Below are 12,886 nucleotides of genomic sequence, written 5' to 3' on the forward strand. Positions count from 1 at the left end.
CAAAACATATTAAGAAAATAAAATTAATAGAATGAATATATACAAATAAAATAACTAGAGTAATAAATACGTACAAACATATATACAGGTGCCGTGGGGAGGGGAAGGAGGTAAGGCGGGGGAGATGGGGAGGAGAAATTCATTCATTCAATCGTATTTATTGAGCGCTTACTGTGTGCAGAGCACTGTACTAAGCACTTGGGAAGTACAAGTTGGCAACATCTAGAGACGGTCCCTACCCAACAGCGGGCTCACAGTCTAGAAGGGGGAGACAGACAACAAAACATATTAAGAAAATAAAATTAATAGAATGAATATATACAAATAAAATAACTAGAGTAATAAATACGTACAAACATATATACAGGTGCCGTGGGGAGGGGAAGGAGGTAAGGCGGGGGGGATGGGGAGGAGAAATTCATTCATTCAATCGTATTTATTGAGCGCTTACTGTGTGCAGAGCACTGGACTAAGCGCTTGGGAAGTCCAAGTTGGCAACATCTAGGGACGGTCCCTACCCAACAGTGGGCTCACAGTCTAGAAGGGGGAGACAGACAACAAAACATATTAAGAAAATAAAATAAATAGAATGAATACATACAAATAAAATAACTAGAGTAATAAATACGTACAAACATATATACAGGTGCTGTGGGGAGGGGAAGGAGGTAAGGCGGGGGGGATGGGGAGGATAAATTCATTCATTCAATCGTATTTATTGAGCGCTTACTGTGTGCAGAGCACTGGACTAAGCGCTTGGGAAGTCCAAGTTGGCAACATCTAGAGACAGTCCCTACCCAACAATGGGCTCACAGTCTAGAAGGGGGAGACAGACAACAAAATGTATTAAGAAAATAAAATAAATAGAATGAATACGTGCAAATAAAATAACTAAATAGAGTAGTAAATGCGTACAAACATATATACAGGTGCTGTGGGGAGGGGAAGGAGATAAGGCGGGGGGGTGGGGAGGATAAATTCATTCATTCATTCATTCATTCATTCAATCGTATTTATTGAGCACTTACTGTGCGCAGAGCACTGGACTAAGCGCTTGGGAAGTACAAGTTCCAGCGTTTAGAACAGTGTTTTGCGCATAGTAAGTGCAGCGTGGCTCAGTGGAAAGAGCCCGGGCTTTGGAGTCAGAGGTCATGGGTTCAAATCCTGGCTCCGCCAATTGTCAGCTGTGTGACTTTGGGCAAGTCACTTAACTTCTCTTTGCCTCAGTTACCTCATCCGAAAAATGGGGATTAAGACTGTGAGCCCCCTGAGGGCTAACCTGATCACCTTGTAACTTCCCCAGCGGTTAGAACAGTGCTTTGCACATAGTAAGCGCTTAATAAATGCCATTATTATTATTATTATTATTACCATAAAAAAAATACACTCCAGCGAGCCGCACTTAGTCCAGTGCTGTGCACACGGTTAGCGCTCACTAAGTACGATTGAATGAATGAATGTTGCCAGCTTGTACTTCCCAAGCGCTTAGTCCAGTGCTCTGCCCACAGTAAGCGCTCAATAAATACGATTGATTGATTAGTCCAGTGCTCTGCACAGAGTAAACTCTAAATAAATACGGTTGAGTGAATGTTGCCAACTTGTGCTTCCCAAGCGCTTAGTCCAGTGCTCTGCACACAGTTAGCGCTCAATAAATACGGTTGAGTGAATGTTGTCAACTTGTGCTTCCCAAGCGCTGAGTCCAGTGCTGTGCACACAGTAAGCGCTCAATAAATACGATTGAGTGAATGAATGAACGTTGCCAACTTGTACTTCCCAAGAGCTTAGTCCAGTGCTCTGCCCACAGTAAGTGCTCAATAAATAAGATTGAATGAATGAACGTTGCCAACTTGTACTTCCCAAGCGCTTAGTCCAGTGCTGTGCACACAGTAAGCGCTCAATAAATACGATTGAATGAATGTTGCCAACTTGTGCTTCCCAAGCGCTTAGTCCAGTGCTCTGCCCACAGTAAGCGCTCAATAAATACGATTGAATGAGTGAATGTTGCCAACTTGTACTTCCCAAGCGCTTAGTCCAGTGCTGTGCACACAGTAAGCGCTCAATAAATACGATTGAGTGAATGAATGAATGTTGCCAACTTGTACTTCCCAAGCACTTAGTCCAGGGCTCTGCCCACAGTAAGCACTCAATAAATAAGATTGAATGAGTGAATGTTGCCAACTTGTGCTTCCCAAGCGCTTAGTCCAGTGCTGTGCACACAGTAAGTGCTCAATAAATACGACTGAATGATTGAATGAATGTGAATGAATGAATGAATGAATGCGATTGATTGAATGAATGAATGCGATTGATTGAATGAATGAATGAATGAATGCGATTGAATGAATGAATGAATGCGACTGAATGAATGAATGCGATTGAATGAATGAATGAATGCGATTGAATGAATGAATGAATTCGGTTGAATGAATGAATGAATGAATGCGATTGAATGAATGAATGAATGAATGCGATTGAATGAATGAATGCGACTGAACGAACGAACGAACGAATGAATGAATGAATGAATGAATGAATGAATGAATGAATGAATGAATGAATGAAACGGGGAGGGCCCCGCCCTCCGCGCGCGCCCCCCTTCCCGGGCGCATGCGCGCCCAGCCGAGTGATCGGCGCGCCGGCCGGCTGCGGCGGGGGAGGAGACGGACAGGGGCGCCGGCCAATGGCGGGTCGGGGTCCGCCGTCCCCAACCAATGGTAGCGGAGTCCTGGGTCCGGGGGCGGGTCCCGCGGCGGGGGGGGGCGTGTCCAGGGCGCCGGCCAATGGCGGGTCGGGGCCCGCCGCCGCCGACCAATGGGAGCGGAGTCCGGGGTGCGGGGGCGTGTCCCGCGGCGGGGGCGTGTCCCGCTCGGGCGGGCGGCCGCCTCAGTCGCTCCGGGCCGCGGCGGCGGTCGGAGCGTCCGCGGGGAGCGGAGCCGCCCGCCGCGCCTCGCCGCCGCCGGTCCCCGATGGACGAGATGGAAGAGGAGCTGAAATGCCCGGTGTGCGGCTCGTTGTACCGGGAGCCCATCCTGCTGCCCTGCTCCCACAACGTGTGCCAGGCGTGCGCCCGCACCATCCTGGTGCGGACGCCGGAGGCGGGCTCCCCGCGGAGCCGGCGGGCCTCGGGCGCGTCGGACTACGACTCCCTGGACCTGGACAAGCTGAGCCTGTACAGCGAGGCGGACAGCGGCTACGGGTCCTACGGGGGCGGGCTGGCCAGCGGGCCCGCCACCCCGTGCCCCAAGTCGCCCGGCGGGGCCCGGCCCGCCTGCCTCACCTGCCCGCAGTGCCACCGCAGCCTGGTGCTGGACGAGCGGGGGCTGCGGGGCCTCCCCAGGAACCGCGTGCTGGAGGGGGTCATCGAGCGCTACCAGCAGGGCCGGGCCGCCGCCCTCAAGTGCCAGCTGTGCGAGAAGGCGCCGCGGGAGGCGTCGGTGCTGTGCGAGCAGTGCGACGTCCTCTACTGCGACCCGTGCCGGCTGCGGTGCCACCCGCCCCGCGGGCCCCTGGCCAAGCACCGCCTGCTGCCCCCGGCCCAGGGCCGCGTCGCCCGCCGCCTGGGCCCCCGCAAGATCTCCACCTGCAGCCACCACGAGCTGGAGAACCACAGCATGTACTGCGTCCCGTGCCGCCTGCCCGTCTGCTACCAGTGCCTGGAGGACGGCAGGCACGACAGCCACGAGGTCAAGGCCCTGGGCGCCATGTGGAAGCTGCATAAGGTCGGTTCCCTTGCCCCCGCCACCCACTGCCTTCGGCTGGGTGACTTGGGGCAAGTCACTTAACTTCCCTCATCTGTAAAATGGGGTTGAAGACCGGGAGCCCCCCCACATGGGACATCCCGATCACCTTGTAACCCCCCCAGCGCTTAGAACGTGCTTAATAAATAATAATAATAGATTGCCGGCTTTCTGACTTCGGGCCGGTCGCTTCCCTCATCTGTAAAATGGGGATGAAGACTGTGGGCCCCCCCACATGGGACATCCTGATCACCTTGTAACCCCCCCCCCCCCCAGCGCTTAGAACGTGCTTATTAATAATAATAGATTGTCGGCTTTCTGACTTCGGGCCGGTCACTTCTTCCCTCATCTGTAAAATGGGGATGAAGACTGGGAGCCCCCCCCATTAATAATAGATTGTCGGCTTTCTGACTTCGGGCCGGTCACTTCACTTTCCTCATCTGTAAAATGGGGATGAAGACTGGGAGCCCCCCCCCCACCATGGGACATCCCGATCACCTTGTAACCCCCCCAGCGCTTAGAACGTGCTTAATAAATAATAATAATAGATTGTCGGCTTTCTGACTGCGGGCCGGTCGCTTCCCTCATCTGTAAAATGGGGATGAAGACTGGGAGCCCCCCCCCCCCCCCCCATGGGACATCCTGATCACCTTGTAACCCCCCCCCCCAGCGCTTAGAACGTGCTTATTAATAATAATAGATTGTCGGCTTTCTGACTTCGGGCCGGTCACTTCTTCCCTCATCTGTAAAATGGGGATGAAGACTGGGAGCCCCCCCCATTAATAATAGATTGTCGGCTTTCTGACTTCGGGCCGGTCACTTCACTTTCCTCATCTGTAAAATGGGGATGAAGACTGGGAGCCCCCCCCCCCACCATGGGACATCCCGATCACCTTGTAACCCCCCCAGCGCTTAGAACGTGCTTAATAAATAATAATAATAGATTGTCGGCTTTCTGAGTGCGGGCCGGTCGCTTCCCTCATCTTTAAAATGGGGATGAAGACTGGGTGCCCCCCCCCCCCCCCCATGGGACAACCTGATCACCTTGTAACCCCCCAGCGCCTAGAACGGGCTTAATAAATAATAATAATAGATTGTCGGCTTTCCGCCTTCGGGCCGGTCACTTCCCTCATCTGTAAAATGGGGATGAAGACTGGGAGCCCCCCCCCCCCATGGGACATCCTGATCACCTTGTAAACCCCCCCCCCCCAACGCTTAGAACGGGCTTAATAAATAATAATAGATTGTCGGCTTTCTGACTTGGGGCCGGTCACTTCCCTCATCTGTAAAATGGGGATGAAGACCGGGAGCCCCCCCCCCCCCCCCCATGGGACATCCCGATCACCTTGTAACCCCCCCAGCGCTTAGAACGGGCTTAATAAATAATGATAATGGATTGTCGGCTTTCTGACTTCGGGCCGGTCACTTCCCTCATCTGTAAAATGGGGATGAAGACTGGGAGCCCCCCCCCCCCCCCCCGCCATGGGACAACCCGATCACCTTGTAACCCCCCCAGCGCTTAGAACGGGCTTAATAAATAATAATAATAGATTGTCGGCTTTCTGACTTCGGGCCGGTCACTTCCCTCATCTGTAAAATGGGGATGAAGACTGGGAGCCCCCCCCCCCCCCCATGGGACATCCCGATCACCTTGTAACCCCCCCCCCCAGCGCTTAGAACGGGCTTAATAAATAATAATAATAGATTGTCGGCTTTCTGACTTCGGGCCGGTCACTTCCCTCATCTGTAAAATGGGGATGAAGACTGGGAGCCCCCCCCCCCCCCCCGCCATGGGACAACCCGATCACCTTGTAACCCCCCCAGCGCTTAGAACGGGATTAATAAATAATAATAATAGATTGTCGGCTTTCTGCCTTCGGGCCGGTCGCTTCCCTCATCTGTAAAATGGGGATGAAGACTGGGAGCCCCCCGCCATGGGACATCCCGATCACCTTGTAACCCCCCCAGCGCTTAGAACGTGCTTAATAAATAATGATAATGGATTGTCGGCTTTCTGACTTCGGGCCGGTCACTTCCCTCATCTGTAAAATGGGGATGAAGACCGGGAGGCCCCCCCCCCCCTCGCCATGGGACATCCTGATCACCTTGTAACCCCCCCAGCGCTTAGAACGTGCTTATTAATAATAATAGATTGTCGGCTTTCTGACTTGGGGCCGGTCACTTCCCTCATCTGTAAAATGGGGATGAAGACTGGGAGCCCCCCCCCCCCCCCCATGGGACATCCCGATCACCTTGTAACCCCCCCCAGCGCTTAGAACGTGCTTAATAAATAATAATAATAGATTGTCGGCTTTCTGACTTCGGGCCGGTCACTTCACTCATCTGTAAAATGGGGATGAAGACTGGGAGCCCCCCCGCCATGGGACATCCCGATCACCTTGTAACCCCCCCCCCCCCCCCCACCAGCGCTTAGAACGTGCTTAATAAATAATAATAATAGATTGTCGGCTTTCTGACTTCGGGCCGGTCGCTTCCCTCATCTGTAAAATGGGGATGAAGACTGTGAGCCCCCCCATGGGACATCCCGATCACCTTGTAACCCCCCCAGCGCTTAGAACGGGCTTAATAAATAATAATAATAGATTGTCGGCTTTCTGACTTCGGGCCGGTCACTTCCCTCATCTGTAAAATGGGGATGAAGACTGGGAGCCCCCCCGCATGGGACATCCTGATCACCTTGTAAACCCCCCCCCCCCCCCCCCAGCGCTTAGAACATGCTTAATAAATAATAATAATAGATTGGCGGCTTTCTGACTTCGGGCCGGTCACTTCACTTCCCTCATCTGTAAAATGGGGATGAAGACTGGGAGCCCCCGCCCCCATGGGACAACCTGATCACCTTGTAACCCCCCCCAGCGCTTAGAACGTGCTTAATAAATAATAATAATAGATTGTCGGCTTTCTGACTTCGGGCCGGTCACTTCCCTCATCTGTAAAATGGGGATGAAGACTGGGAGCCCCCCCCGCCATGGGACAACCCGATCACCTTGTAACCCCCCCAGCGCTTAGAACGTGCTTAATAAATAATAATAATAGGTTGTCGCCTTTCTGACTTCGGGCCGGTCACTTCCCTCATCTGTAAAATGGGGATGAAGACTATGAGCCCCCCCCCCCCCCCCCCATGGGACATCCCGATCACTTTGTAACCCCCCCAGCGCTTAGAACGTGCTTAATAAATAATAATAATAGATTGTCGGCTTTCTGACTTCGGGCCGGTCACTTCACTTCCCTCATCTGTAAAATGGGGATGAAGACTGGGAGCCCCCCCCATGGGACAACCTGATCACCTTGTAACCCCCCCAGCGCTTAGAACGTGCTTAATAAATAATAATAATAGATTGTCGGCTTTCTGACTTCGGGCCGGTCACTTCCCTCATCTGTAAAATGGGGATGAAGACTGGGAGCCCCCCCCATGGGACAACCCGATCACCTTGTAAACCCCCCCCCCCCCAGCGCTTAGAATGCGCTTAATAAATAATGATAATAATGTTGGTGTTTGTGAAGCGCTTACTATGCGCCAAGCACTGTTCTAAGCGCTGGGGGAGATACAAGGTCATCAGGTTGTCCCACGGGGGGGCTCGCAGGCTTCATCCTCATTTTCCAGGTGAGGGAACTGAGGCCCAGTGAAGTGACATGCCCAAGGTCACACAGCCGACAAGTGGCGGAGCCAGGATTTGAACCCATGACCTCTGACTCCAAAGCCCGGGCTCTTTCCACTGAGCCACGCTGCTCTCCAAATAAATGCCATTATTATTATTATTATTATTATTATTATTATTATTATTACTGGGCGCCCACCGGACCTCCCCGCCCCGCCGCCGCTTGCCGGCTGGGTGACCGAGGCGCCCCCCCCCCCCCCCCCATCTCACCTCCTTCCCTTCCCCACAGCACCTGTATATATGTTTGTGGGACTGTCTCTCTATATTGCCAACTTGGACTTAGTACAGCATTCTGCACACAGTAAGCTCTCAGTAAATGTGATTGATTGATTGACACCTCACCTCCTCCAGGAGGCATTCCCACACCGAGCCCCCTCTCCACCCCCCCGCCTCACCTCCTTCCCTTCCCACAGCACCTGTATATATGTTTGTACCCAACAGTGTACTCACATAATATATATTATATACGTATATATACATATACGTATATATGTTTGTGGGACTGTCTCTATACGTTGCCAACTTGGAGTTCCCAAGCGCTTAGTACAGTGCTCTGCACACAGTAAGCGCTCAATAAATACGATTGATTGATTGACACCTCACCTCCTCCTGGAGGCCTTCCCACACCGAGCCCCCTCTCCATCCCCCCGCCCCCGCCTCACCTCCTTCCCTTCCCCACAGCACCTGTATATATGTTTGTACCCAACAGTGGGCTCACAGTCTAGAAAAATATGTGTGTATATATATGTATATATGTTTGTGGGACTGTCTCTGTATGTTGCCAACTTGTACTTCCCAAGCACTTAGTACAGTGCTCTGCACACAGTAAGCGCTCAATAAATACGATTGATTGATTGACACCTCACCTCCTCCAGGAGGCCTTCCCATACCGAGCCCCCTCTCCATCCCCCCGCCTCACCTCCTTCCCTTCCCCACAGCACCTGTATATATGTTTGTGGGACTGTCTCTATATGTTGCCAACTTGTACTTCCCAAGCGCTTAGCACAGTGCTGTGCACTCAGTAAGCGCTCAATAAATATGATTGACACCTCACCTCCTCCAGGAGGCCTTCCCACACTGAGCCCCCCTCTCCATCCCCCTCCCCCCCCCCCCCCCCCCCCCCCGCCTCACCTCCTTCCCTTCCCCACAGCACCTGTATATATGTATCAATCAATTGTATTTATTGAGTGCTTACTGTGTGCAGAGCACTGTACTAAGCGCTTGGGAAGGCCAAGTTGGCAACATATAAAGACAGCCCCTACCCAACAGCGGGCTCACAGTCTAGAAGAGGGAGACAGACAACAAAACCAAACATATTAACAAAATAAAATAAATAGAATAGATATGTACAAGTAAGATAAATACATTAATAAATCCGTACAAACATATATACAGGTGCTGTGGGGAAGGGAAGGAGGTAAGGCGGGGGGGTGGGGGATGAAGAGGGGGCTGAGTGTGGGAAGGCCTCCTGGAGGAGGTGAGCTCTCAGTAGGGCCTTGAAGGGAGGAAGAGAGCTATAAATGCCATCATTATTACCGGGGCCATGGCGCCGTCCCAACCGCCTGGGAGACTGCTCTAGCCGACCAGTAAACCGACCCAGGCCCTGCCCACGACGGGCTCTAAGAGTAATAATAATGTTGGCATTTGGTAAGAGCTAGCTCTCTTCCTCCCTTCGAGGCCCTACTGAGAGCTCACCTCTTTCAGGAGGCCTTCCCAGACTGAGCCCCCTCCTTCCTCTTCCCCTCCTCCCCTTCCCCCCCCCCCCCCGCCTTACCTCCGTCCCCTCCCCACAGCACCTGTATAGATGTATATGTTTGTACATATTTATTGCTCTATTTTATTTGTACGTATTTTATTTTGTTAATATGTTTTGTTTTGTTCTCTGTCTCCCCCTTCTAGACTGTGAGCCCACTGTTGGGTAGGGATCGTCTCTATATGTTGCCAACTTGTACTTCCCAAGGGCTTAGTACAGTGCTCTGCACACAGTAAGCGCTAAATAAATACAATTGAATGAATGAATGAATGAATTTGGTAAGCACTTACTATGTGCAAAGCACTGTTCTAAGCGCTGGGGGGGATACAGAGTGATCAGGTTGTCCCATGTGGGGCTCACAGTCTTTATCCCCATTTTACAGATGAGGTAACCGAGGCTCAGAGAAGTTAAGTGACTTGCCCAAGGTCACACAGCAGACAGGTGGCGGAGCTGGGATTTGAACCCATGACCTCTGACTCCAAAGCCCGGGCTCTTTCCACTGAGCCACGCTGCTTCTCTAAAGGTCCATATACCTGTCATTCTATTTAACAATAATGAGGTCCACATAGCTGTCATTCTATCTATTAATAATAACAATAAGATGGTGAGGGCATTTATTAAATGCTTACTATGCGCAAAGCTATGTGTATCCCCCCCAGCGCTTAGAACAGTGCTTTGCACCTAGTAAATGCTTAACAAATGCCATTATTATTATTAAAGCACCGTTCTAAGCGCTAGGGAGGTTATAAGGCGAGCAGGTTGTCCCACATGGGGCACACATCCCTCATCCCCATTTGACAGATGAGGGAACTGAGGCCCAGTGAATTGACTTGCCCAAAGTCACACAACTGACAGTTGGCGGAGCCGGGATTTGAACCGGTGATCTCTGACTCCCAAGCCCGTGCTCTTTCCACTGAGCCACGCTACTTCTCTATTTATTCTGTCGGTTTTGACACCTGTCTACTTGTTTTGTTTTAATAATAATTTTGGTATTTGTTTAGCGGTTCCTATGTGCAAAGCACTGTTCTAAGCGCCGGGGAGGATACAAGGTGATCAGGTTGTCCCATGGGGGGGGCCCCTCACAATCTTCATCCCCATTTTACACATGAGGTAATTGAAGCACAGAGAAGTTAAGTGACTTGCCCAGAGTCTCACAGCTGACAAGCGGCGGAGTTGGGATTTGAACCCATGACCTGGGACTCCCAAGCCCGGGCTCTTTCCACTGAGCCAAGCTGCTTCTCTTTGTTTTGTTGTCCATCTCCCCCTTCTAGCCTGTGAGCCCGTTGTTGGGTAGGGACCGTCTCTATATGTTGCCTACTTGTTCTTCCCAAGCATTTAGTACAGTGCTCTGCACACAGTAAGCGCTCAGTAAATATGATTGAATGAATGAATAGAGGGTCCCTCCCCGAATCTGCCTTCCCACACCCTTGCAGGCACACTGGACTCCGTCAAGGCGTTCCGGTAAGTGTGCATTGCCGGGGGAATAATAATAATTAATAATGATGGTAGCCGTTAAGCGCTTACTATGTGCCAAGCACAGTTCTAAGCGCTGGGGTGGATACAAGGTCATCAGGTTGTCGCACGTGGGGCATTTTTCAGATGCGGTAACTGAGGTCCAGAGAAGTGAAGTGACTTGACCAAGGTCACACAGCAGACAAGTGCGGAGCTGGGATTAGAACCCACGACCTCTGACTCCCGAGTCCGGGATCTTTCCACCGAGCCACGCTGCTTCTCTAGTGGGGCTCCCACCTCTTCTGGTGCATTGCAGGAAGCTGGCACTCTGTCACCAGGGAGAGTTAATATGTTTTGTTGTCTGTCTCCCCCTTCTAGACTGTGAGCCCGCTGTTGGGTAGGGACCGTCTCTAGATGTTGCCAACTTGGACTTCCCAAGCGCTTAGTACAGTGCTCTGCACACAGTAAGCGCTCAATAAATTCGATTGAATGAACCAGGGGGACCCTTCTATACTGGGAGCCCGTTTTTGGGTAAGGACCGGCTCTATATGTTGCCGATCCGTACTTCCCAAATGCTTAGTCCAGTATTCTGCACATAGTAAGCGCCTAATAAATACAAATGAATGGAAGGACCATAGCTTTAATTCCATTTGTTCTGACGACTTTTAGACTGTGAGCCCACTGTTGGGTAGGGACTGTCTCTATATGTTGCCAACTTGTACTTCCCAAGCGCTTAGTACAGTGCTCTGCACACAGGAAGCGCTCAATAAATGCAACTGATTGATTCAGTGCTCTGCTTGTAGTAAGCATCGAAAAACTACCATTGATTGAGACGACAGAATTGGTAGGCATGTTCTTTACCCACCACAAGGTTACAGTCTGAGAGGAAGACAGACATTAAATAATTTCTTCACCTGGGTCCCTGGAGAGGACCATATAACCCTAATTCCACTGTTACTGCACATTAGGTGCTTCAACCTTTTAGAGGCATCAGAGATACAGGCCCAGCACAGCCCATCAGTGTTCAGTGTTTGGCTTGAGCAGAAAGAGCAATTGCTGTTAATAATAATAATGATGGCATTTGTTAAGCGCTTACTATGTGCCAAGCACTGTTCTAAGCGCTGGGGTAGATACAAGGTAATCAGGTTGTCCCACATGGGGCTCACAGTCTTAATCTCCATTTTACAGATGAGGGAACTGAGGCACAGAGAAGTCAAGTGATTTGCCCAAAGTCACACAGCTGGTCAGTGGCAGAGCCGGGATTCGAACCCACGAACAGCAACAGCAATTGCTGTTCCATTTGCTCTGCAGAAGCTCTGTTTTTTGGTAAAGATTTTTTTGTTGCAATTTAGTGGCCTGAAATTGCTTCAGATTAACTGGTGGAATCTTAACAAATGTTGAGGCAGTACTACTTGGTAGTTTGCATTTTAATTAGCGTATATTTTACCCTCATGGCCAAATAACACCTCAGCTTGATTTTCCTAATTAAAATCCCGTATCAGGTCTTTCTATTTATTTTTGAAATATGTAAACCGTAATTCTTTTTTTATTTGAAGTGATTCCCCAGCATCAAATAGCATTTATTAAGCAACCAACTGCAAGTGATGTCATGTTAGATACTGTACGAAGGTAAGCACAGTCCCTACCCTCTGGTTTCAAGGCTTAATATCATCTAGTTCTACCTTACCTATTTGCTTTCCGCACCAGTTTTTCCTTAACTCACTGACTTTATTCCTCATAAGCCAAACCATTTTAGCTGCCCCTCGCTCTCACTCTGTCAGTCGATCAATCAGTCAATCATTTATCGAATGCTTACTATGTGCAGAGCACCGTACTAAGCCTTTGGGAGAGTACAGTATAAAGGGATTGGTATTCCTGCTCCCTGCCCACAAGGAGTAGTGTGGTCTAAGTAGAAAGAGCATAGGCCTCGGAGTCAGAGGACTTGAGTTCTAATCCCCGCTCCGCCACTTGTCTGCTGGGTGACCTGGAGCAAATAATAATAATAATGATAATGATGGCATTAAGCGCTTATTATGTGCAAAGCACTGTTCTAAGCACTGGGGAAAATACAAGGTGATCAGGTTGTCCCACTTGGGGCTCACAGTCTTAATCCCCATTTTACAGATGAGGTAACTGAGGCCCAGAGAAGTGAAGTGATTTGCCCAAAGTCACACAGCTGACAATTGGCGGAGCTAGGATTTGAACCCATGACCTCTGACTCCAAAGCCCGGGCTCTTTCCACTGAGCCACGCTGCGTTCTTGGT

The 12,886-nt window shown here is 50.7% G+C and overlaps 1 protein-coding gene across 10 annotated transcripts in view; it reads left to right on the forward strand.

Annotated features, from left to right (window-relative positions):
* The first annotated feature begins 2,919 nt into the window (after nt 1–2,919).
* The window catches only part of TRIM9 (tripartite motif containing 9), a 76,465-nt gene continuing 66,498 nt past the window's right edge, over nt 2,920–12,886 (forward strand). For 6 of the 10 annotated variants that reach the window (XM_038756837.1, XM_038756839.1, XM_038756841.1 and 3 more), the window contains exon 1: nt 2,923–3,719. In XM_038756837.1, the coding sequence (XP_038612765.1) occupies nt 2,967–3,719 (753 nt within the window). In that variant the 5' untranslated portion in view covers nt 2,923–2,966. Of the gene's footprint in view, nt 3,720–12,886 lie in introns of all 10 variants that reach the window. The other 4 variants (XM_038756840.1, XM_038756845.1, XM_038756846.1 and 1 more) reach the window with 3 other exon arrangements.

The sequence above is a fragment of the Tachyglossus aculeatus genome, chromosome 14 (genome assembly GCF_015852505.1).
Source record: "Tachyglossus aculeatus isolate mTacAcu1 chromosome 14, mTacAcu1.pri, whole genome shotgun sequence".
In the NCBI taxonomy this organism is placed as follows: domain Eukaryota; kingdom Metazoa; phylum Chordata; class Mammalia; order Monotremata; family Tachyglossidae; genus Tachyglossus; species Tachyglossus aculeatus.